Source organism: Eutrigla gurnardus (genome assembly GCF_963514095.1).
Source record: "Eutrigla gurnardus genome assembly, chromosome: 18".
In the NCBI taxonomy this organism is placed as follows: Eukaryota; Metazoa; Chordata; class Actinopteri; order Perciformes; family Triglidae; genus Eutrigla; species Eutrigla gurnardus.
Window position 1 is genome coordinate 3,437,845 of NC_139929.1, and position 26,309 is coordinate 3,464,153.

Below are 26,309 nucleotides of genomic sequence, written 5' to 3' on the forward strand. Positions count from 1 at the left end.
AAGCACCCCCATCACACTCTCCCCCTCAAACACCCCTTTGTCTCCCCCAGCTTTACTCCCACACACACAGTGAGGGAGTTTGCCCACAGTGTCCGTCGCGCGGATTGTAGGCCGAGCCTTTTTTCATAGTGCTCTCATTGTCCCATCGCACTGCATTCTGGGCCTCCGTGTGACACCTGCCGGCCCAGTTCAGGTAAAAAAAAAAAAAAAAAAAGTTAGGCTGGTGAATGCCCCGCCGGATCCGAGCCGCTCAGGTCGGATTTCTGCACCTTTTTTTTTTTTTTTTTTTCAAAGGGAGCGACATCGGGGGTTTCCTCTCTCTCTCCCTCTCTCCCTCTATGCTGAGGTATTGTTGCATATCGCCTCCGCGGAGCTTAACGGGACACTGCTATGAGGACTCACCCCAAAAGCAGAAGTTGCGACGTGTACTGCGTCTCCGGGCATGGATTCCCAGGCTGCGCCGCTGCTGCACAGGTAGGCCGCCGTCACGGCGCGCTTTTACGCACCGATTGTGCCAAAACGTGTTTTTTTTTCTCTCCTGCAAGAACATCTCTTCTAAATGTATTCTCTACATAAAATTAGTCTGTTTAACTTATTTTTGCATGAGCTAAAAGATGCATCATAATGTAGTCAGTCATCTTAATTGAAAAGGGGTGGGGAGGGAGGGGGGGCCCACTTGATGGAGTGCTGCTGACACCGCGGAGCCGGGCCGTGGGAACGCAGACTCGTCTAGCCACGCTTTGTCTGCTCCCCCGGGGAATCCTGCCAACCCCTTAAATGTTTCAGGAGATCCTTTCAGCTCCAGAGATGCTCACCGTTCCTCCCACTAAATCACTGCTCAGCCGTTACATCTGCCTCCCTGCTGCTGGGCTCCATTTTCTTTGACTAACACATAATCAACAATTAAAGAAACGTGAGAGCGGACATTTAGACGCTGGTGATGATATTTGAGTCATCTTGTCTCTGGAAGGGAGAGGGGGAGTTGAAGGAGCCCACCCAGTCTCTGAGCCCCCCCACGAAGCCTGGGGATCAGGGGGTCCCAGTCTGTGGCTCCTGGAGGCGACGGATGCTGGCTCTCCTCACTTTCTTCCCTTTCGCTGCTGCCGTCGCGCTGACTCTCCACTTCCTCACACGTGAGTGCAGAGCCGCTTCTTCTCCTGTCCTTTTAAAATGTGTTTTATTTTGACTTGCACCCACCGGTGACACACAGAGTGCACCCGCCTCACATCTCTGCCTGCTCCCCCCCTGCAGCCTCGGCCCCCTCCTCCGTGTTCTTCCTCGGCGGCAGCGTGGAGTTCCCAAACATGAGCTTCTCCTCAGAGCTGACTGACTCCACCTCCCCTCAGTCCCGCCTGCAGGCTCAGGCTTTGAACCATTATGTAAGTGGAAGCGATGGGCTTGTCTGTCACTGACACCTTAGGGTGCTGCATGACCTTCCCCCTACTTTAAATTGATTCCTTACAGCATCACTACTGGTGTCTTTGATGTGGCACTTTCTTATCCCTTCACTTTACTCTTCATCGGCTTTGTCGGCCACTCTTTTTATTTCTGCGCACCACTTTCCCTCTCTGTCTCTCTCTGGTGGTGTTAAATGTAAAGCTGAAACAGGAGCCGGGCACGGTGCGGGTACAAGTCCCCGAGACCCCCAGGGACCGGGGCCCTTTCAGGGGCCGAGGACAAGCCCGGCATTTGTGAAGCCCCGGCTCGGCCCCGGGCAGCAAGAGTGAGAGGAAGAGCAGGCCCTCAATAAAAACATTGTCTGTGCGACTTTCACACAATCGGCCACTCTGTGTGCCATACGATAACGGAGAGGAGGTGAACATCAGGGTGAATCCTGGGGTTGAGAGGGGGAGACGGGGCAGGAGGGCAGGCTGGGGCGACAGGGGGATCTAGGATGAAGGGATTCAGGATTTTGGGGCTGAATTCCTGCAGAGAGGTGGAGAAATGGCGATCTGATAGGTGTAAACCCCCCCTAAAATCAATGCTAGAATAGTGTAATGCTCCTTTAATCAGCTGTGAAGGTGGGTTAGCAGGCTTGTTAAGTGGTCACAGTATCTGAACAGCCACCTGTTCGTTAAAGAACAGGTGAACTCGAGGCTCGGAGCCCATATACCTCCCAGGGTCCTAACTCTACACGGCCGGCAGGTAGAGACACAATGGAGCTCTGTGCTGCTCAGTCAACATACACACACACACACACACACACACACACACACACACACACACACACACACACACACACACACACGCACACACACACACACACACACACACACACGCACACACACGAGAACAGTGCTGTTGTTGAGCTCAGGCTGCATGTTACAACAGGTGAGTTCATGTGTCGCTTACAAGGAAATGTGACCTCACTTTCTCTGCTGTGATGTCACATACAGAAGTGTACAGTTTGTGGTCAAACCTCTTCTTTTGTGTTTTTTTTTAAACAGTTCTCAGAACTGTATGAGTCCTCGTCGTGGAGCTCTTACTACCTGCACTCAGGAATTACAGCCTTCAGGTATGATCCACGGACAGAAAGCCTGCTGATGGAATCAAATGTGCAACAACAACAACAACAACACACTGCAGAATAGCAAGATTGTAAAACCCTTTTGTGTGACAGTGAAGGAGTGGAAGGGCTCAACGTCTTCTACTGGAGTAAGTTCTCGGCCCCCGACGACGTTGCCGCGGCGATCCGGAGGGCCGGCCCCGAGAGGCTGCAGCAGCGCCGGCTTCCCGGCAGCAACAAGGTGCTGCGGGACGGTCGCAATGAGCAGCGCTACTACATGGAGCAAGAGGACGACACGCTCCACCTGCTGGGTAGACTCTCTGTACACGCTAACCACAGACACGCTAACCACAGACACGCTAACCACAGACACGCTAACCACAGACACCTTAACCACAGACACATTAACCACAGACACGCTAACCACAGGCACATTAACCACAGACACGTTAACCACAGACACGTTAACCACAGACACATGCACGTTAACCACAGACACGTTAACCACAGACACGCTAACCACAGACACGTTAACCACAGACACATGCACGTTAACCACAGACACATGCACGTTAACCACAGACACCTTAACCACAGACACATGCATGTTAACCACAGACACCTTAACCACAGACACATGCACGTTAACCACAGACACCTTAACCACAGACACGTTAACCACAGACACGTTAACCACAGACACATGCACGTTAACCACAGACACGTTAACCACAGACACGCTAACCACAGACACGTTAACCACAGACACATGCACGTTAACCACAGACGTGTTAACCACAGACACATGCACGTTAACCACAGACACATGCACGTTAACCACAGACACCTTAACCACAGACACATGCACGTTAACCACAGACACGTTAACCACAGACACGCTAACCACAGACACGCTAACTACAGACACCTTAACCACAGACACATTAACCACAGACACGCTAACCACAGACACCTTTACCACAGACACGTTAACCACAGACACCTTACCACAGACACATTAACCACAGACACCTTACCACAGACACGTTAACCACAGACACATTAACCACAGACACATTAACCACAGATACCTTAACCACAGACATGTTAACCACAGACACGCTAACTACAGACACATGCACGTTAACCACAGACACCTTAACCACAGACACCTTAACCACAGACACATGCACGCTAACCACAAACACACGTTAACCACAGACACATGCACGTTAATCACAGACACTGTCTGTCCATCTGTGTGTGTGTGTGTGTGTGTGTGTGTGTGTGTGTGTGTGTGTCTGTCTGTCTGTCCGTGTGTCTGTCTGTCCATCTGTGTGTCTGTGTGTGTGTGTGTGTGTGTGTGTGTCTGTCTGTCCGTGTGTCTGTCTGTCCATCTGTGTGTCTGTGTGTGTGTGTGTGTGTGTGTGTGTGTGTGTGTGTGTGTGTGTGTGTGTGTGTGTGTGTGTGTGTCTGTGTGCGTGTGTGTGTGTCTGTCTGTCCGTCTGTGTGTGTGTGTTGTGTGTGGTAGGTTTGGACCCTGATGACTCTGAATCTGAATCGGAGGAAAAATCCGAGAAGAGTAAAACTCCAAACGGCGTCCAGAGTGGGAAGTGGCAGCTCGGCTTCCAAGGTGAGGAGAGCTTCCACTTTATGTCACAAAACCTAAAGATCGGGTTTCAGAAAAAGTCATCACTTCCTCTCTGTCCAGCGATGTCCTTTGACCTCTACGCCAAATATGGCAACAACCGCACCCTGAGCCTCGTGAGTCCCAAGAAGCCGTACTACCAGTGGCGTCTGCGCGTGCCGGCGGGTCACGTGGTCCGACTGGTCGTCCTCACCCTGCACGGCGCCACGCCCGGAAGCTGCACCGCCCACAAGCTCTCGGCCTACGACTTCCTCCTCCCGCTGCAGAACAAGATAATCGCAAGGTCAGGACTCTCCCTGTTATATGTCTCATTTTAAACATCAGTACACATCCCGGATGCGTTCACCTCTCTCAGGTGGTGTGGACTTCCTGTTTCGGGGTCGTCGCCGGTCATGAGGCTGACGTCCTCCGGGAATGTGATGTTGGTCACCTTCTCCTTCAGCAGACAGCGGGACGGGGCCATCTTCAAGGCGTACTTCCAAGCCATCCCCAAAGCAGGTCTCAAATCTCATGATGTGTGACTGTGCTGAATCGTTGGTGGAATGATGTTATTTCCCACTGAGTAGCATACGTACGACTAAGTGTCCCCGTCTCCCCCTGTAGGTTGTGGAGGGTCACTGTCCTCGTGGAACGGCTCCGTTTCCTCCCCCTATTACCCCTCCTACTACCCTCCTAACATAGACTGCACCTGGACAGTGAGGGTGAGTGTTCGCATACATGCTTGTAAGTGTGTGCAAGAGAGGAAATCATCCCTTTTTTGGTCGTCTGGCCTTTCCACATTCCGGCGTGTTCTCTTTAGTCGTCTTTGGTTGCTTTAACAGGCGCCGTTGCCAGGATACCTGATCTCCGTGACGATCGTGACGATGGACATTCAGGACTCCTCGTCGGACGGCTGTGAGAAAGACTGGCTGGACATCGGAGGGGTCAAGTGAGTCGGAGATTTATTTATTTTTTAATGGGAATATTTTATTTTTAATGTAAACGCACTGAGATTCACTGAATTAAAAGTAAACTACAAATAAAATCTATTATTTATTGTTAATATGAGATTAAAGCCAGGTGGCTAATTTCCATCTACTAGTCCCATAGCTGGTGTTCAACATATAGGAAACAACATTAAGAATAAAAACATGCAACATACAATAACCCGTAGAGAAATTAATCATTATTAATCATTAATTATGCAACAGTTGTGGCCGTCCACTATCTATGCTTTAAGATGTTTGATAAAAGAGGTGAGAGAGACGCTGAACTGTGGGGACGTAAGCAGCATTTCATCACAATATTCACTTTCCTTTACTATAACGGTGTTTTCTCTCACATGCATGTGTGAATTCCTTTACTTTTGTGCCTCCAGACTGTGTAATCCGGTGTCAGGCAGCAGCAAATGGCGAGTCTACTCCTCTCCTCTCTCCCTCCACTTCCATTCGGACGAATCTCTCACCAACAAGGGCTTCTACCTGCTTTACCGCGTCTTCTCTCCAGAGGGCAGTAAGTGAAACGATATCTCCTTCACATATGCAGCGGTGGAGCCCCAGTGAGTGCATGGAAGCCTCCTCCCTGTCTGTCTGTCTGTCTGTCTGCAGCTTGTCCTCGGCAGTTCCGCTGTGGAGACGGACGCTGCGTCCCTCTGAGGAAGGTGTGTGATGGCGTGAAAGACTGCTTTGATGGACGGGACGAGGCTAAATGCTGTAAGTCTGAAGATCCTATTACACTTGACCCCATGACCTTTTATGTGACAGTCAGATTTGCATGTGTTGCAGCGTCCTGCAGGCCGGGCGAGGTGCTCTGTGGGGACGGCCAGTGTAAGCGTCATGGCAGCCAGTGTGTGAGCTGTGCAGAGAGCAGCGAGGAGAGTCGCTGCGGTGAGGAGGCGGACGCCGTCGCCGACACGCTTGTGTGCCTGTTGTGTGTTCTTTTTGTTGGTGATTAAATGATGTGTGTTTGTTGTCAGGAGGTAAATGTTACCACTTGTGTTCCAACAAAGTCTGTTTGCCAAAGTCTTCAGTGTGCAACGGCATCATCGACTGCAAAGACCGCAGCGACGAGCTCAACTGCACCAGAGCGTGTGAGTATAGAAGGTCATGACCTCTCCATTCAAAGTGTTTTCACTTCACTCTGCTGTATGACGACCTTCGTCCTCTTCAGACCTGAAAGGCTGCTCCTCTTCCTCGTACAAATGTGCCAACGGGAAGTGTGTGAGTAAGGTGAACCCCGAGTGCGACGGGGTCAAAGACTGCTCCGACGGCTCTGATGAGCTGCGTTGTGGTACGTTTATGATCTCTATTTTGGATTCAAATATAATGACAAATTTTTTTTTACATAAAAAAAATAAAATTAATAATCAATGATAGACTTTTCTGCATCCATGCATCATAGAATTGATTATTCCTCCCACATCTAGTGAACGCCCTCTTAAATTTCCTAAAGAGATTCCAGCGTCACTGATCTGTGTCCCCCTGTGTGTCCCAGGCTGCGGGACCAGACCCAGGAAGCGGACTAAGATAGTGGGGGGCTCCGATGCCGGGGCGGGGTCCTGGCCCTGGCAGGTCAGCCTCCAGATGGACCGCTATGGTCACGTCTGTGGAGCCACGCTGGTCGCCAACCGCTGGCTCATCTCTGCAGCTCACTGCTTCCAGGACTCGGACGCGATAAAGTAAGAAAGACGTCCGGAAGCTTCATTATATAATAATTCATGTGTGCTGTAGGTTTATTATAAATTCAAACGTATAAAATAAAGTTGAATATTCACCACTGTCAATATGTGTTCATACAATTAAACTAACCGTACCTAGCTGCAAAAAGAAATTTCATTTTTCAATAACTCAAATCAAATCAAGAGAAAAAAGTTGATCATCAAACGATGTATCACTCCCAGCCGATGTTGTCTGTAGTGTCTGTAGTCTCACGGATGTTGTCTGTAGTGTTTGAAGTCTCACAGAAGTTGTCTGTAGTGTCTGTAGTCTCAGGGATGTTGTCTGTAGAGTCTGTAGTCTCACAGATGTTGTCTGTAGTGTCTGCAGTCTTACAGATGCTGTCTGTAGTCTCACAGATGTTTTTCTGTAGTCTCACAGATGTTGTCTGTAGTGTCTGCAGTCTCACAGATGTTGTCTGTAGTCTCACGGATGTTTTTCTGTAGTCTCACAGATGTTGTCTGTAGTCTCACGGATGCTGACTGTAATGTCTGTAGTCTCACGGATGTTGTCTGTAGTGTCTGTAGTCTCACAGATGTTGTCTGTAGTGTCTGCAGTCTCACAGATGTTGTCTGTAGTCTCACGGATGCTGACTGTAATGTCTGTAGTCTCAGGGATGTTGTCTGTAGTGTCTGTAGTCTCACAGATGTTGTCTGTAGTCTCACGGATGTTTTTCTGTAGTCTCACAGATGTTGTCTGTAGTCTCACGGATGCTGACTGTAATGTCTGTAGTCTCACGGATGTTGTCTGTAGTGTCTGTAGTCTCACAGATGTTGTCTGTAGTGTCTGCAGTCTCACAGATGTTGTCTGTAGTCTCACGGATGCTGACTGTAATGTCTGTAGTCTCAGGGATGTTGTCTGTAGTGTCTGTAGTCTCACAGATGTTGTCTGTAGTGTCTGCAGTCTCACAGATGTTGTCTGTAGTCTCACGGATGTTTTCTGTAGTCTCACGGATGCTGTCTGTAGTGTCTGTTGTCTCATGGATGTTGTCTGTAGTGTCTGTAGTCTCACGGATGCTGTCTGTAGTCTCACGGATGCTGTCTGTAGTGTCTGTAGTCTCACTGATGCTGTCTGTAGTCTCACGGATGCTGTCTGTAGTGTCTGTAGTCTCACTGATGCTGTCTGTAGTCTCACGGATGCTGTCTGTAGTGTCTGTTGTCTCATGGATGCTGTCTGTAGTGTCTGTAGTCTCACGGATGCTGTCTGTTGTCTCATGGATGCTGCCTGTAGTGTCTGTCGTCTCACGGATGCTGCCTGTAGTGTCTGTAGTCTCACGGATGCTGTCAGTAGTCTCACGGATGCTGTCAGTAGTGTCTGTAGTCTCACGGCTGTGGCGTCTGCAGGTACTCGGACGCCCGTGCCTGGCGAGCCTACATGGGGATGCGGGTGATGACCACGGGGAACAACGGCGCGTCCACCAGGCCGATCCGGCGGATCCTCCTCCACCCGCAGTACGACCAGTTCACCTCCGACTACGACATCGCCCTGCTGGAGCTCAGCGCGCCCGTCTTCTTCAACGACCTGGTGCAGCCGGCGTGCGTCCCCGCCGCCTCCCACGCCTTCACCACGGGGACCAGCTGCTACGTCACCGGCTGGGGGGTCCTCGCGGAGGACGGTGGGTTTTCTACAGTCGACGTCCCGGGAGCAGCATCACGCCATTAAAACATCTTTAATATCATATTTATTTATTATTCTAGGCGAACTGGCCGGACGCTTACAAGAGGCCTCGGTGAAGATCATCAACAGGAACTCGTGCAACAAGCTGTACGATGAGGCCGTCACTCCCAGAATGCTTTGTGCCGGGAACCTGCAGGGAGGCGTGGACGCCTGCCAGGTGAGTGCATGTGAATAGGGAGTCGCCTCCGCAGAACTTCAGGTTGATTTCTGGACATTCTCCAAGTATTTCCTTCCAAACCACAACAGAATGTGTCTGCAGTGAGTAACGAGTTCGGGAGAGGAGTGCTGGGAAAGCTTAGCTAAGAAATTATCTTTATTATTTTATAGATTATTTTCTATTTCGTCTATTAAACACAATAACATGGGAATATTTTCCAGTTAGTTACCCCTTTTAAAAAATCACAATAACTTTAAATGTAACTGCTATATAGAAACAGGATGCTCCGTGTCATTGGATGTTTTCACATTAAGACTTTTATTGTCACACTCACTCAGGGAGACTCGGGCGGCCCGCTGGTGTGCGTGGAGCGAGGCCGGCGGTGGTTCCTGGCGGGGGTCGTGAGCTGGGGCGAGGGCTGTGCCAGGCTGAACCGGCCCGGGGTCTACACCCAGGTGGTCAAGTTCACGGACTGGATCCACCAGCAGACTAAAGGGCAGGTGTGACACAAAACAAAAGAGACTCTCCACCTCACACACGGGACGGCGGTTTCCACACCCGGAGTCCACCTTCAGACCGTTGTCATGATTGCAGGACAGTTTTTTTTCGGGGGGAGCGTTTCCACGGCAACAGGCCAGCAGGGACCATCATCCCTGCTCCACAGCAACAAATCTCCAAACATTGACAGTGGCTCTAAAAACACATATTGGTTGGAATACCTCATACAGATGATAAAATACTGAATTATTTTTTACAGAATCCTCTGAAAGTTTCACAGGATATTATTTTGACAGGAAGTGACGGGTCAAAGTAGGACAACCAGCGAACCCCCATCCCTTATCCTATGTCAGCTCCACTGTTCACTATGGATGTGACTATACTAAAAACCTTTTATTCCCCCTCCCTCTTCACTCGTCCACGTACTGTATGTGTGTGTTCATGGCCGACTGTGTGAGTTTATTGTACTGTATGCGTGTATTTGTATATCACAAATTTATCTAAGCCCATAGCCTTATGTTCGATATATATATATTCCTGTTACCGTAGAGGAGTGAATAATCCCCTCGATAGGAGGTGATAATATATTTTGCATTTTCAGTTTTACTGTGATTTAATTTATCATTATGGTGCCGACTTTGTGTTTCATGCTGCACGATCACAGCTTCCCTTCAATTCTGATGCTGATTCTGAGGAGCAGATATACCATTATCTCTTATTCAGCTCACATCACCCCCTAGTGGTCAATCTGCACCGTTGTTAATTGAATGTCCGGAGGGAATGGTTCACCTTTACACCCAACAGGATTCATTTTTTGTAATTTTTTTTTTTTTATAAACATGCAGTTTGTATCAGATATAAAATGATTTTACATTAAAGACACAATTTCCAAATTCTCAAGTCTCAACAAAACTTTGCATTTTTATATAAAAGAAAACCAAATATCTTGAAATGTGAGAAACACACAACCGTCTCGTTGTTAATGAGGACGCCGCTCGTTTCCCGGTGCTTCAAGTTCAAACAACTTTAATTATTATCATAATTATTATTTATTTATTTATTTATAGTTCAAAATTAGAAAAGTAGTAGTAAATCGAATAAAAATAAACCAAAGAGGAAAAAAAAGTCTAAATAAATAAGTACGGTTCATGCAACGATACATAAGCAATACAAACTCATATATAATGAACTCGTATTAAGTGTTCATTTCCAAAGACTGCTGTCGAGGTTTAAGAGCCTGACAGACGGGATGAACTTTGAGTAGCGGTTTGTTTTGCTGCGTGGTGCATTTTTATTATGACATTTACTTTGGGTTTTTTTCCTTATAATAATAATAATAATAATAATATCCAACAGTGAAATTTGACTATTTGTTTTTCTTAATTTAGACTTTTGATTGGTAAATCTGGGAGCATCTGACAGAAAAAGGTGTATCCCACTACAATATGGGGCACCTGTATTTAGGCTATTTATATATATATATATATATATATATATATATATATATATATATATATATATATATATATATATACGTTGTGGTTTGAACCTTTGAACCTTTAAACGAGGTTAGCCGTTGGCATCAGTGTTTTATGTGACGTGCCTTTCCAAGGAGAACGATTTCCTTTTGGAAGGGGAAAAAAAAAAAGATGAACAACTTGAAATGTGAGAAACACAACCGTCTCGTTGTTGATGAGGACGCCGCCCGTCTCGCCCGGTGCCTACGTGCTGATCATCCCGTGCAGACGAGGAGAGACGCGCAGGGTTTAAGCGCATCCATCGGTGCGTAAATCCAACCTGTTCTGGGAATAAAACTTGAGGATTGTTAGATATCTAAATGAATGTTTTTTTTTTTTTTAAATAACTGTGACAAAACCAAAAATTCGGGGTAATTGACTTGTACTCAAACCTCCCTGTTCGATCGTTGACCGCTTGGGGAGAGAATAAAAAAAAAAAAGGTGGGCACTGCTCTTTACGCGCCTCTGGGTGTGTCAGCGGACGTCACGGAAGTCCTCTATCCGGTGGCCTCACTGTGGGAACGGTATAAATCCGCGCCTCTGTCCAAAACGATGGGGAAAAAAAGTTACAGTGGATTCAGGCGCGGTGTCGTGGTGCGTGATCTCTCCCCGCAGCTCTCCTCAGGAAACCGAGCCATCCCCACCGCTTGCCGACCCGCCCGCCGCGCAGAGCGCGCCGCCAGCAGCCCAGACTTTTTACTCCGGGGGGGGGGGGGGGGGACTTCGACAGGAATATATAAATATTATTTATTGGAGCGCTGCAACGGACTTACCAGATGATGATGAACTGTATCCTCGTATGTCTGCTATGTGGATTGTATGGTGCTTTCGTGAAGGGTGAGTAACACTTTTACTGCCTTATTGCGTCACTATGCGTTACTTTTACTGGTGGTAAAGTGAAAATGAAACGGTATGAAGTCGTTTTTTAGGCTTTGCATGACTATGATTGCGCTTAAAGGACATTAAGAACAGTTATCTCCATCACTAAAGCAAACCTGATGGAAGAAAAAGAAAAGGTGCACACGTGTGGCTCTTGATTGGCTCGTTTGTGTGCGCACTAAGTGGTCTGGAGCTCGTGTGTCTGAGGCTTCCAGCTTCTGTTAACAGGCAGATTACGCGCTTTCTCCTGCGGGACGCCGGTGTGGAAACTGCGGCCCCGCGGCTCCGTGTGCGCGCTTGGCCCCGGCTGAATGAACACACGCAGGGCGTTGTTTCCTGAGACTGATGGGTTTGTCTAATCAAAGCACTGATTTTTAAAAAAAGAACGAGGGGTCGTGACCGGCTGAAGGGAAATCTCCTCTGTGCAGGAACCGCGGGGTTAATCTGTGGGTTTGGTTTATTTGGATAAAACAGACCGCAGGTTGATCTGTCTTTTTTCTTTTTGTGGCTCGAGTCTGTGGTGTTTTTGGCTTATTAACATTCTTCAGAGAAAACGAAGATTAATATTGGTTTTACCTGCAACATGAAACATTAACATCAAGTTAAGATCTTCATAATGTTGCTTATTGTTTCGTAAATGTGGCCAATAAACTTGGCATTAATAAATGATTAATAGTTAACACAATCAGTACCTTAAATAATTATCATTCCATTTTTTAATTCATTGTTTAAATGTTAGTTCTGTTGTGTTTTATACTTTTTAAACTAAATCAAATGATCACCAATGAACTGCTGATTAGCGTGAGAGTAATCAAATTAGATTTTAAGAGACTTACTTTTTAAAAAACATTTTGATTTGTTTTTTTCTAATAATAATAATATGAATACATTTTATGAGGAGGCGCCTTTAAGGACACTCAAGGTCGCCTAACAAAGACAATCAAAAATGACAGTTAAAATAAAAAAAAATAAAAAATAAATAAAACTTTGAATCAAAATATTGTACAAAACATTTATAATCATGATAATAAAGTGGATGTTGAGGATGCCCGGAGGGAATCTAAATGTATAAATATCCATAAATCATACATTTATGTACATTTCATATAATTAAACATACATTCATCATCGTTTGTCATTGTTAAAACATCATAATCAACCTTCATGGGGTTAATATGATCCAACATCTGATAGAAGGCCTTGGGTTTTTTCAATTGAAAATCCAAACCTAAATATAACATTATAAGTGCACATATGAAACGTCACTTAATCGTTATACCTTCGTGGTGTGCATCGAACTAACCTCTCTAAATTATACATATTGTCATTTTAATTCATATTTATTTTATATATACGATTTTGAGCTGCTCATTTATTCAGTGACTAATATCAATTTTGATTAAATAATATTTTCTTCCCACCTTTAAAGAAAAATAGTCTTTATACTCTTAAGCATTTCTTCCAAAACCCCTGATAAGCCATCCGAAGTTATTTCCCCCAGTCAGTAAACCAGTAAGTGTGTGGAAACATAGTTGTTTGTCTGCGTGTGGTTGGAAATGTGACATTTTAGAAACAAAGAGCGTAACTTCCTGTTTGAGTCGGGAGGAGCAGCAGCAGGGAAAGTGTGCCGAGTCGTAGTGGATTCTTCTGGAAATGGCTTTGTGGACACTTCACAGCTTGTTGAAAAGGCCCCAGAAGGCCTGGAGGAGATCCTGAACTTCCCCTCCGTCTCCGTCTGTGTGTGTGTGTGTGTGTGTGTGTGTGTGTGTGTGTGTGTGTGTGTGTGTGTGTGTGTGTGTGTGTGTGTGTGTGTGTGTGTGCTCCTTGCTTACTCACACAATGTGAAACACAAGGAAATAGTATAGGAAGTGCTAGCGGTGTGAGTAATGCTGGATTGCTCAATGGGGCATCCATTGGGAACAATGATGTGACAATGAATGGTCATAATGGACTTTTAGTGATAAACGAGTGTGCGAGTGATTAAACTAGAAGATGGAGGGAGTGTTTGGGAGCTGGGGAGTGTTTGGGAGCCGTCACGGTGAAGGACGGACTTCCCTGAGTGATGTTTCCGCTGTCGTCGGGAGGAAGGAAGGGCGGACGGACGATCGTCTTCATCTCTCATTAATAAACCTCGGAGTCGGAGTGGAGGAACGGCCTTTATTTGATCAACAAGAGGGGGGGGGGGGGGGGGGCTGCTTACGCATTTCCACGCTAAGTTGTCAAGTGGAGGAAGATGTCATGCATACCGAGGCCTGGATGGAGTACGTGACCAGCACCAAGACCGGTCCTTGCAATCCCTCAAGGGTCGGGTTTCTAATGGACAGCACATACAGGAACCCGTCCAAAACGTATTTATTGGTTGTGAAGTACTTTTGTCTTCCAGGATTTCCTCAAAAAGTGGTCTCATGTAGTCCTGGGTCAAAGAGACGTGGACCTTCCCAGGATCCATCATTTTTGCCAAATAGGTGTATTAATAAATCAGACATTCTGCCCCTAAAGAATGCTGTACAATGAATTATCACAAGCTCACCTTGACCTCGGACCTCTCTCATGCATCACCTTACTATTAGAACATATCGCATTTCTGCGACGCCCTTACTGTGGGGATTGAGATGTGTTCCTTCATGCTGGTTCTCATCCATCAGGCAAAGATCAGAAGGGGAAGTACAGCGTCCCGGTTCTGGATGTGCAAACCCGGCAGCTGGTCCTCGACACCAATCAGACACTACAGCTCAGCTGCAGGTGAGTTTCAGGAAAAATCACCGCATCAGGATGTGATTCATGAATGCATTGGGACACCAAGTTTATTGGCAATAGATTTTCAACATAACATAACATAGTAACAGCATTTTTCCATCATTCATGTCTTGTTGATGGACTCATTTAGTCATTTCAGTTTCTTGTTTCATCATTTTCCTTCCAGTCATGTTTCTTCTCCATATTCACTGATGCCCATAAAGTTGGAATATTTAGTTTTCAGACACAATCCTCTTGTTTATTCCTGTTTAAATGCATCAGTCATCACTTTTGACCAGCTGTCATGATATTACCTTATGTGTCCCAATCACCCAGGTGGAATTAATCCATGACATTTGCAAATTATTCCAACTTTTTGGGCAACCCTTCATTACATACATGTTTCTTCAACAGTTTCTAGCCAGTAGTTTTGTGTTTTAAGTCTGTTGCTTCCTATGAGGGTTTTACTCTCATTGTCTGCACTGTCACTGAATCAAAAGGAGAAACTTAAACATGTGGGGTACACAAGTGTTTCCTCTCATCCCCCTTGTTCCTGTCGACCCCAGGGGTCGCTGGGAGCTGGCATGGGCGTTCCCGTCGGGTCTGTCCAGAGACGAGGTGCGGGTGGAGGAGTCTCGCTGCGGGAGGACCAGCCAGCAGTTCTGCAGCCGCCTGTCGGTCAGCGCCGCCCGGTTCCGGCACACCGGCCTGTTCCGCTGCCGGTACCGGCACCGGACCCGGAAACAGGCCTCCGTCTACGTTTATGTCGCAGGTGAGACCCCTGCTTGCCCCGACCGAGCCTCTCCTCACGCTGATTGTTTACATCCCCTCAGGTTAAACAGGACGCGGTGGGTGCTAAATACAGACCAATGCCAGAGAGCCAATTATATCCAAACACTGTTTGTCCCAACAACACATCCTTCTAGATGTCTCTGGCACAGTTTCTCCCCCCTCCTCCCCTTTTCTCAGACCGGGCCTACCTCCCTGTCGTCTATATATAAATGATTTTTTACTTTCATTTACGTGCTGCCTCGGGGGGCCAGGAATAGCCCAGCTGCTGAAAGGCTCAGGCCTGGGCAGAGTTTCCCAGGGCATCAGCCTTATCTGCTCCGCTCAGCCTCGCCTGGAGCATCCTGTGCTCGGGGCGGGAGTGGGGGAGGAGGGGGAGGAGGGGAAGGGCCTGAGGGAGGGGATGTCGCTGTGTCTCTACAAGGTGGTGGTGAGGTGTGTGTGAGGATAAGATGAAGGCCGGTGTCTCGGTTGGTATCGTGGGGCAGAGGAGGCACGATGTCTAGCAGCTCCTCCCTTCCCCGTCCTGGTGGGTGACGCCTGTAACACAGGCTGGGGGTCCAGGGTCACAGGGTCACCCTACCGTTTGGGCCAACAGGACCCTCGGGGGCCATCAATCGCTCGGGTCACCGTGTTCATTAAGCGTCAAACTCGGCCACGGCTCAGGCTCAGACGTCCCCCCTCCTCTCCTCCCAGAGTCCTCGAGGAATCAAAGCAGCAGAAGGAAGCTCAGTCCTGCTGGTCCTCTGGGTACTTTTGTTCGAATGTTCAGAGATTTGCTTTCCTTGAATAACACCCTACGGTAACAAACAATGCAGCGAGCAACACCCACGCTGTTCAATGGCACCGAACTGTTGCGGCCGCGGAGCTGGGAGGAGAACGCTCGGCGAGGCCGTTTGATTGCCTCCAAACAATCTGCCTGTTTATTGTTGACTGCAGGCCGCCATTTAGCTGACGGGCATTGAACGAGTGGGCGTGGAGGGCGAGCATGTTTGGGAGTGTGTGTCTGTTTGTTGTCGTTCATTGCAGAGATTGATACTGAGAAGCGTGTGTGTTTGTTTGTGTGTTTGTTTGTTCGAGGCAGGTGATTGTTTTCTTTCCTTTCTCTCGCTGTAAAATGATAGAAAAACATATTTTCTCAATCAAGTCAAGGAGGTGGGGGACAAACCCCCTCACCCTCTTGCTTTTATTGTTTCGGGCTGACCTTCTTAGAGAGCGCTGAGTTTCGTTTGCCCTGGATTTCGCACTTCAGGCTGCATGTAAGCTGCACTGCCTTATGGGGGAAGATTATTGGATCTGTATGTAGCCTGCCCGAAGGGAATTTATTATTTATGTTATATATTATATTTGTGAATGGATGTTTGTTGCATACACACACACACACACACACACACACACACACACACACACACACACACACACACACACACAGTAGCATATCTCTCCTGAAACCGTGTGCTTGTGAAAAGTTAGAATGGACTAATGTTGTCTATTAAAAAAAAACTGTCGGTTACCATAGTAACCAGGACGCAGTTTCCCTAGAAAGAGGTATTCTCATTGAATTTTTTTAAATGTCAGTTTTCAATGTTGTGAACACCTGAAAGCTAACTTTATTCCCCGTCCTTGATGGAGGCAAGAATATCAGAAATAAATGGACCTGAAACAATGAATTAATCGATTAATTTGTCATCTAAAAAAGGTTTGCAATCATTCTTATAATTGATTCATTATGATCCTTTTTCTCATTCTAATCCTTTTGTCCTTGCTTGTTAGGAGTTTCTGATTTTCTCTCTTTTATATCATTGTATATTTGATGTTTGATGATGTCAACTATGACTCTGAGATGGATTTTTCCTCTAATTTATGTAAACTGGTTCTAAACTCTCATCTAAGTGATAAGATGCTCATGGTCGGTACCACACGTGTCTCTGACGGCAGCGTTTGGGTTTCAGACAGCCAGCAGCCGTTTGTGGACCATCCGGCTTTGAGCCCCGACGTGTTGTACATGAGGGAGAAGCAGCCGCTGGTCATCCCCTGCCAGGTCACCCACCCGAACGTCACCGTCGCTCTCGTCAAGGTCAGTGCTGGATTTCTGAATGAAATGACACGTTTTTTGCACCTGCATCCCCATCTCTTCCTCGTGTATCATCAGCATATCTGCAAACTCACATCCTCCTCTCTGCCCAGAACACTCACGCCAGCTTTTTTTTCGATGGCGGTTGCTCACATATTGCACACAATGCATCGTCCCCGTCGCTTTTCCCCGGCTCTCCAGATCATTCGCCACATTGTTCTTATCTTGGCAGCCATAACGGCGTGGCGTGTGTGTCCGTTTGTTTGTGTCCGTCTGCGGATATGTGTGAAAGTGTGTGCGGATATGGTTGTGAGTGTTGGTGCTTGAGTGCTGAGTGAGAGGGGGGCGATGCGGACAGTGGTACTAAGTGCAAAGACTTACTGAGTACTAAGTTTAAAGTACTTGATGTCTGCATGTGTGTGTCTGTATGACTGTATAGATGAAAATTCACCTGTAAATGAAGCAAAAATCTGTCTTAAACCTGCAAGAAAAGCTTCCAAAGATGCCTCCCGTTCTTTACTGACTTTTCCCAATCAAGCGGCGCCCACGGCGTCCTGTTGGCACGGTTTCTCCCTCTGGAAACAGGACATTGGGTCTGGAGTGCCCCTTTGGCCCCCGGCCAGCACCACTTCCCCACATCTCACCCGCCACCCCTTGTAGTAGGAATCCTGGCTGCCAACTTCCCCCGACTGATGCTTTAAACAGCTGGTTGCCTGCAGCAGGAAGCCGAGGGTAGCTACTGTTGACCCCGACACATCAAAGTACGGCGAAATGCGCTCTAATCACGAACGTTGGTCATTAATATGGCAGCTTGTGCGTCACTGCAGAAGCCTTATTGTGGTGTAAAATGAAGACTCGGTTTGTCAGATGCAAAAAAACAACCTGATAGAACAATAAAAAAGAGTTAAGGGACTTGCAGCAAAGATTTCCTGACTGTTAGATCCTAATATTGTAAAGCAAAGCCAATCTTGGTCCTACACTTCCCATCATACAACTCAAAATCGTCTAAAATGTAAACTAAAAATGTAAATGTCTGAAATCTGAGGATGGCCAAGACATTACGGTTCATCCTGAAAGGACCATGAACTCGTTTTTATCAATCCATCAAATAGTTGTTGAGATATTTCATTCATAACTACAAATGTGAGTCTCAGGCTGGTGCTGAGAAAAGTCCTGGGGTGATCGTAGTCGGATGGGTTCATCCTCTGGAAAACATGAATATCTATGACGGACCACCATTGGCTGCAAAAAGAGGAATAGTCTAGGAACTTGAAAATGGTCAGGGTCCAGGAAGTGTAAAAACATAATAATAGGACACGTCACCTGTGTTTTTCTGGACAACGGTTTTGATCCTCGGGTCACTATCTTGATTTTTTTTCGACTGAAAACTCACTTTAAAGGGTTAAAGTTTGCGGACTGGACAATCTAAATGGGATCATCATTTTAGAAGACTTGAAACTAGCGATCAAGACCATAAACTCATGTTTACAATGTTTACTGAGATAATAAATAATAAAAGTGAGGGGTAGGATCATTTTCTACAATATGACTTCAGATTTGGCTTCATTTACAGAACTGGAAGTTGCCACTTGTGCAAAACCAGCCCATGCATGACATGTCCAACTCGTTCTACACACACACACACACACATACACACACACACACACACACACACACACACACACACACACACACACACACACACACACACACACACACACACACACACACACACACACACTTCCACCTCCTTATGATTGCCTGGAAGGTAACTATTCTAAAAATATCCCACCTCCTCTTCCTTCATCTCCTCTAAATCTGCGCCGGCCAAACCAGAAATCCACTCGCTGTCACAGTCCTCTGGAGTGTTTTTTTCCTGGATCTCTAATATGACCCCTTCTCGGCGGGGAACAATACCCAGGAGGCTCGGCTCTGGCGCTCTCGCTGTGAAAGTGACCGGGAGGTCCGGGATGTAGGGGGGGTCAACCCGGGGTCCCAGTCAAAAAATGTCCTGTAGTAACAGGATGCAAGGAGATGGACCGTAGTCACGTTTCTTATATCCTGACTTCACCCCTCCTCCCTGTTTCTGCACCTCCACCATCACCATCATAGTCTTCATGGATGGGGGGGCAACGAGGGCAACGGGGGCACTGGGACCAGGGGATGGCATCTAAGAGTTTGGGAGTGGGAAGCGTCTACTTCACAGGAGGTGGAGCTCAGTGGCGTCTGAGAGGTGTGTGATATTGGTGGTTGGGGGGGGTCCACCTGTCCCTTGAGACTGGGTGGGAGGCTTCCACTCTGTCACAGAACCTCTAGTAAACATTTCCTTCAGACGGCCTCGAGAAAACAACAAGGTTACACAATTACACAAGTGTTGCATAACCGACACGGTGAGAGTTCAGGCATCTATCTATCTATCTATCTATCTATCTATCTATCTATCTATCTATCTATCTATCTATCTATCTATCTATCTATCTATCTATCTATCTTCTCCACATGCCGTTGTCGTGATCGCTGTTGTTTTCTGCCCCCCCTCCTCCCTACAGTACCCCAACCTCAGCCTGAGTCCAGACCAGAGGAACATCGTGTGGAACAGCAAGCAGGGCTTCACCATCCGAACGCCCACCTTCTACTACATCGGCCTCTTCTTCTGCCAGACCATCACCGACGGCGTCGCACACGAGTCCCGTAAATACTTTGTACACAGACCAGGTCAGCGGCGCATGAATTCAGATGAAAAGTCTCCCGTGTATGTGTCCGTGTGTTAAATCCCGGTATTCCTTCCTCCCGTGTCACAGTGAGTAACATCATGGCGGTGTATCTGAACAGCAGTGGACCTGTGGAGGCCCTGAAGGGAGAGAGACTGGTCCTGAACTGCACCGCCACCGGGGAGTTCAACACCAGAGTCAACATCACCTGGGACTACCCCGGAAAGGTCAAAACCTGACCCCAATATACCCCGATAATCATGAAAATTGGCTCAAATGGCACTTTATCACCTGCCACAGATAAGACACACAACAATCAAATAATCTTATATAAGATGATCATAAATCACGAGGTCTCCCTGCTTAAATAAAGGATAAATGCATTTTTAAAAAAGTCACGTCAGCATTCAAATTTACTTCTCCGCTCCGACTCTGGGCGAGAGACAAAGGTCATAAGTGATGATTGAGAGAGATTATTTTTGTATGTCAGAACATCATTTTTTTAATATCATAAAACTCTTTATATTGCATCACAAGCATCACTCTTTGTACTGTTGCTTGTTCTCAAGTAGAGCGGCTAGTTATTTTATTCATCTTTGAAGGTTTATTGAAGTTTATTTAAGCAAAAGTAAAAAGTAAAACAATTGGAAAGATTCCACAAAAAGTGCACAATTTAAGGAAAAATCATTTTTCAAATTCAACCTCTCGTCTTGATTCACTCTGGAAAGCTTGCAGAAACTCGACATCAACATTTTTACATTGTGATGAATGTAAACTGAACTGTACCACCACCTAATCAGGTCTATGTCATTATGACTTTATCATTACTTAATTGCCTGTAATGCCCCATTACTCATGAATAACAACTCCCTTTTTTACCAAAGTAAAATGTCATGGATTTCTAGCTTTTTAAAGTGATGTTTTCGGACACACAGATGAGCCTCCGTTGGTTAACTCTCCTCCTCCCTCTCTACCCCTCCAGAGCAACAACACCGGCTTCACGACCAAAAGGCTCCTGAAACACCGAACGCACATGCTGTTCTACAACATCCTCACCATCCCGAAGCTCAAGCGTTCGGACCGAGGCCTCTACACATGCCGCGTGACCAGCGGGGAGAACACCAAGCAGCAGAGAGTTTCCGTTACTGTCTACGGTGAGTGTCTTCCTCCAGAAAAACTCCCTTTTACATGATTCAACTGCGTTGACAGATTACTCATTCATCCTCTCGACAGTTTCATTCTGATGGTGATCAAACTTTTTTTCCATTCGCTTTCTTAATCTTACAAAAATATGTCTTCAATTCTAGACCGACCGTTTATCCGCCTGAAGCCCCGACAAGGATCCGTGATGGAGGTTCAGGCGGGACAAAAATCGTACAAAATCTCTCCCAAACTGCGAGCGTTCCCGGCCCCTGAAGTCATCTGGTAAGAGATCAACTAGATCCCTGAAGTCTCACCGACCTCGCTGTCTTTTTATGTCATCTCTGAATATCTTCATCTCCGTTGTTCTCCTGCCAGGTTGAAGGACGGCATGGTGGCGGCGGAGCAATGCTCCAGATACCACATGAATGGGAGTTCCCTGGTGATCCGGGACGTAGCGGAGGAGGATGCTGGGAAGTACGTTGTCCTGGTCCGGATCCGGGAACACGGACTCTACCAGAACCTCACGCTCACGCTCGTGGTCAATGGTGAGGAATCCAATTCGTAACCCACCAAACCCGGTATGTCTTCGGCTTCCCTCAGGTGTTAAAGCTTTGTGTGTGTGTGTGACAGTGAGTCCTCAGATTGGGGAGAAGGCGGTGTCGTTGCAGGACCCGGGCTCGGTCCCGCGGGGGAGCAGACAAGCCCTCCACTGCACGTCCCACGGCGTCCCCGCTCCACACATCCAGTGGCTCTGGCATCCCTGCCCGTCCAAAGGCCTGTAAGTAGCCCAGACGCCTGAATGCAAAGGTTAACATTTAGCCTCCAAAATTAGAAATAAAGCATTTGGAATTTGCACAAAGTTAGAATTACAAAATAGAAATCTATCCATTATCGGCAGGTTTCACCCTGGACAGGTCTCACAGACACATAGAGAGACAGACAAGCAGTCCCAACTCACATTCACTGGCAATTTAGAGGAATCAATGAGTCTTTGGACTGTGGGAAGAATCCGGAGAGCCCAGAGAGAACCCAGAGAGAACCCAGAGAAAACCCAGAGAACCCAGAGAAAACCCAGAGAGAACCCAGAGAACCCAGAGAAAACCCAGAGAACCCAGAGAGAACCCAGAGAAAACCCAGAGAGAACCCAGAGAACCCAGAGAAAACCCAGAGAACCCAGAGAGAACCCAGAGAAAACCCAGAGAACCCAGAGAGAACCCAGAGAGAACGCAGAGAGAACCCAGAGAGAACCCACGCTGACCCAGGGAGAACATGCAAACTCCACACAGAAGGAACCCTGAACTTGGATTTTAATAGTCAAATCCATTAAATGATTAAATATTATTATTATCATTATTGGGGTTTTTAAGTTTAGACTTTCTATATTTTGTACATATTTTGGCTTCAAATGTTTAAAATTCTAGCAACGTTACAATGTTAGGAACACGTGCAGCGGGAAAATGACATCTTGCTTGTTTTATATTGTGTGTGTGTGTGTGTGTGTGTGTGTTTAAAAATGAGACATGTTTTGTCTATTCCAGCATGTGTTCAGACAGCATTTCCTTCTTGTAACCAGAACAGACTTTTGGGAGCTTTCATGTGCGGGGAATGTGTGAAAATGTGTGTGTGTGTGTGTGTGTGTGTGTGTGTGTGTGTGTGTCTCTCATCATGTCTGATGTGCAACTTTTTCCCCATATGTTTGTTCTCTTACTGTCTGTGTTTCCATTTTCATGTTTGTTTAAGTGTATACAAATGTGTAGCCTGTGTGTGTGTGCGTTTGCGTGTGTGTGTGTGTGTGTGTGTGTGTGTGTGTGTGTGTGTGGTACATTCACAGACACGGTACACAGTGTATCTCAGACTTGAAAGGACAGAGAGAAAAAACACACTTCAATAGAAGCCAGTTCCGTGCTCTCAGTCACGATTTGTTGGTTTCCAAATCAAACGCTATGATTTAATGAATTTCCTGTCCGGGACGCTGGGTAAGAGGCCTGTTTATTATTGTGATTGCACACCGCATCCTGTGATGCCTTTTCTTATATCTGACACACACACACTATATATAAAGTTCTCATGAGAAATGGCCCAACCCAGTGATGCAGCGGGACGGCGATTTAGTCAACACACACACACCCACACCCACACACACACACCCACACACACACACACACACACACACACACACACACACACACACACACACACACACACACACACACAGAGGAGGATTCAAGCAGGCACTTGGCAGAAACATTGATTGAGTTGTTCTGGTGGGGTCAGACACTTATTGTGTTGCTCATGAGCAAGTCAGAAAGGTTAAGTACTACCTGAGTGCACCGTGGCAGCCGCCCATACTCTTTTTTTTTTCCCTACTGACATCATCGGCGTACTTGACCCTTAACACCGGCGCTCTCGCATGGCGCCACGCCGCGGTGCCTCCAAGCGTGGTTTCTTCCGTTCGCCCCCCGCTAGATGCCAAGTAGTTTAGACCAGGTGGGGATGCTTATGTATCTGCTATAAATTATGGAAATGTTGCTTTCTGTTGTACCTCATTATTATCATGAGAGTCACATTCAATCCACATGAAGAAAACAATTATTTTATGATCAATTTGGTGAATCGGACCTTGGTAATTAGATTTAAATAGATTCAAATACAAAAAAATCCAGTCTATAAATTCAATTTATCTATTTTTTCCAAATTTGACATTGCATACAACGCATGCATGCAACAAAAAGCATTTTCTCGCAACCAAATCCAGTAGGAAATATAACGAGTAAAGATTTCAGCTTATTCCCATGAAGGATCTCAAGTATAAATGCACAGTAATGGTTCAGCGGGTTACATGTGGCAGGTTTGTAAAGCTCTGTTCTGGTTCTGCTTCAGTGTCTGCATTGAGTGTCTTTCTTTAGTTCTTATTTTTCCGCCTGGATCCTCACTGGGCCCCTTGTTCTTTGCAGCCCGGCTGCACCACAAGCCTGACGCAGCGCCGGAGGAGGCCCAGGGACATTGGACCCGGCTGGGCCAGGCTGATGGGGGGCCTCGCGCCTAAGGTCCCGGTGCTCACTCCTGGGTCTGGCCCTGGGAACCGCAGTGCTCTTATCTGGCCCGGGCAGGAGGCGCACTGGGCTTCCTGTGCGAAAATCAGAGCGCTTTTCCTCTCGTTGTTTGGCTTCCTCTCCGACGCGAGACGCTTCCCAGCAGCGTGATTGTCCCTTCGTCTTCAAACGTGGCACAGTCCGCTTCCTCAAGAGCTTGATCTATTCTTGAGAGACCCCCCCCCCCACACACCCACCCCACACACCCCTTCCCTCCCTAACTCTACTGCCCCCCCACACATACCTCTCCAACCCCCTTCCCTCGCCAGCTCTGCCCTCCACCCCCAACCGAGCATCAAGAACAAACTCCCCATCGCCTCCCGCCCTGGAGCGCATCCCCTCCACCACCTCCTCCACCTCCTCCTCCTCCTCAGCGCTTGTCCACAACCTTCAGTGGTCCCATGCGATGATCCCGAGCTCGTGCTTTGCTAAACTGGTGTGAGGAAAGTGACTTTGATCACTGCTGAGCAGTGAAGACCAGGAGGGGAAATAAGCCACATCACTAAGGACATAAGGACACCTGCTTTACTCATTATTTATTTATTTACTTCATTTTACCCCCAGTTTGATTCCTCCCCTTTGCACCCAGCCATCCTGTAGTTTTATGCTTTTTTTCTTTTTTTTTTACATTTCACAGACATTTTTTGAGCCAGAAGAAGTGCAATTCCATTCATCCACCTGCCACATTTCTGGAGCTGCTTTGCTTGTTTTTTGTGTCCTAGAGTGGTACTATCATGGGTGCATGAACCTTTCCCAAGCCCCGATTCTGATTCTGACATCCACAAACAAAAAAAAGCTGTGAGTTTCTGTTTCCGATTTTTTTTTTTTTTTGTGCCACCGATAGAAAGGTCAAACGTGCTCACCTCGGACGAGCAAAAACAGGAGCGAGAGAGAGAAAGAGGGAGGACGAGCTTTTATGGGATGCCGACAGTTCTCTATTAAAAGACTGACGGTCAGCGGACGCCTACCATGTAGGAAGTCTCCACAGACCAGAGACTAATCCCCCATCTGCCGTATTATGTCATCCCATGTCAAAGTGTCTTGTTTTGTCCAAATCATGTCAGTTTAACAGCCCTGTCGTCTTTGTTCTGGAACTTAATTCAAATCTAAATGTATGAGTGCCATAAGTGTTTTAGCAAAGTCCATTTTTTTGTGTGTGTGAAGAAAGTGTGAGATTGTGTGTGTTTGTCCCATTCTACGGGTGTCTCCCAATGTGATTCATTCCTTGTATACAGATGTTCTATGAGTAATATATGAAGCTAATATTTAATAATTTTATACAACTAACTTACATATGATGAATGACAATATTTGCCAACTTTGTATGAATCTGTATTTGACGTGTAATATCAGTTTGTGGGATTTTTTTGTTTTGTTTTTCATTAAACTTTGCTTATATTTGTGTATTGGTTTGATGTGGCGAAGTGGTTATTTCGGTGGGGGGAGGGGGGGAACAAACGGGCTAAAAAGTGTATTTTAGGCAGTGAGAGAGGACAGGAGGAATAAAAAGGCAGGAGATGACTCACACTGATACACAACTCACTCATATTGTCAGGCGCCTGCTGCTCTCCCTGTTTAGGAACACACTGTGTGAATGTGGCTCTCTTTCGTTTTCTCTTTCTGTGTCCTAACATCCATCGAACCAATCATGTTTGTGTGAGAAAGCATTTCCTGGGAGGCGTGGGAGTGTGTGTGTGTGTGTGTAAGTGTGTGTGTGTGTGTGTGTGTGTGTGTGTGTGTGTGTGTGTGTGTGTGTGTGTGTGTGTGTGTGTGTGTGTGTGTGTGTGTGTCAGACCCATGGTGTCGTGCAAAAGGGTGGGTCATCTGTGAGATGCCAAGAGGAAGAGCAATCAGGGAGCGTAGAGGAACCGACCTCAGGGAGGAGCTCAGGACAGACAGGCACGGGGAGGAGAGACGGGAGGAGAGACAGGGCAGTGACACATCCCATAAACAGGCGGCGGATCAGTGAACTCCGTGGAAATGACGGTGTACAGTGAGGATGATGGTTAATGTCTGAACAATGCAGTGCATTCTTTTGATTATGAGTTCGGTCAACGTTATAGTGATGGATGGATGGATAGATAGATAGATAGATAGATAGATAGATAGATAGATAGATAGATAGATAGATAGATAGATAGATAGATAGATAGATAGATAGATAGATAGACCCTAATTATAAAGCACAG

General features: G+C 46.8%; 2 protein-coding genes across 4 annotated transcripts in view; both read left to right on the plus strand.

Moving 5' to 3' along the window:
• Positions 1–292: 292 nt before the first annotated feature.
• On the plus strand, positions 293–10,099 carry LOC311028916 (suppressor of tumorigenicity 14 protein homolog). 2 transcript variants are annotated; one of them, XM_084033719.1, is made up of 19 exons: positions 293–474; positions 971–1,133; positions 1,252–1,379; positions 2,448–2,515; positions 2,621–2,817; positions 4,038–4,139; positions 4,218–4,437; positions 4,510–4,652; positions 4,758–4,855; positions 4,976–5,082; positions 5,512–5,645; positions 5,741–5,845; positions 5,918–6,019; positions 6,109–6,222; positions 6,303–6,422; positions 6,627–6,810; positions 8,191–8,462; positions 8,545–8,681; positions 9,020–10,099. In XM_084033719.1, the coding sequence occupies exons 1-19, from the start codon at positions 391–393 to the stop codon at positions 9,185–9,187; spliced, it is 2,646 nt and encodes an 881-aa protein (XP_083889845.1). In that variant the 5' UTR covers positions 293–390; the 3' UTR covers positions 9,188–10,099. The 2 variants fall into 2 exon arrangements, with proteins under 2 accessions (XP_083889845.1, XP_083889846.1); XM_084033720.1 differs by lacking the exons at positions 293–474; positions 971–1,133 and having other exon boundaries at positions 1,253–1,379; positions 2,626–2,817.
• A 1,189-nt stretch (positions 10,100–11,288) lies between these two features.
• Positions 11,289–26,309, plus strand: part of flt1 (fms related receptor tyrosine kinase 1) — a 31,328-nt gene continuing 16,307 nt past the window's right edge. For both annotated transcript variants that reach the window (XM_084033713.1, XM_084033714.1), the window contains exons 1-10: positions 11,289–11,533; positions 14,221–14,317; positions 14,878–15,083; positions 17,053–17,177; positions 19,724–19,889; positions 19,976–20,112; positions 20,868–21,039; positions 21,193–21,310; positions 21,404–21,573; positions 21,659–21,806. In XM_084033713.1, coding sequence (XP_083889839.1) covers positions 11,473–11,533; positions 14,221–14,317; positions 14,878–15,083; positions 17,053–17,177; positions 19,724–19,889; positions 19,976–20,112; positions 20,868–21,039; positions 21,193–21,310; positions 21,404–21,573; positions 21,659–21,806 — 1,400 coding nt within the window. In that variant the 5' untranslated portion in view covers positions 11,289–11,472. The remainder of the gene's footprint in view (positions 11,534–14,220; positions 14,318–14,877; positions 15,084–17,052; positions 17,178–19,723; positions 19,890–19,975; positions 20,113–20,867; positions 21,040–21,192; positions 21,311–21,403; positions 21,574–21,658; positions 21,807–26,309) is intronic.

Coding starts and splice junctions, on each gene's coding strand:
- LOC311028916 (XM_084033719.1), top strand. CDS start 391: ATGAGGACTCACCCCAAAAGCAGAAGTTGCGACGTGTACTGCGTCTCC. Junction 4,856..4,975: donor ACTGCACCTGGACAGTGAGG/GTGAGTGTTCGC, acceptor TTGCTTTAACAG/GCGCCGTTGCCAGGATACCT. Junction 6,423..6,626: donor CTCTGATGAGCTGCGTTGTG/GTACGTTTATGA, acceptor TGTGTGTCCCAG/GCTGCGGGACCAGACCCAGG.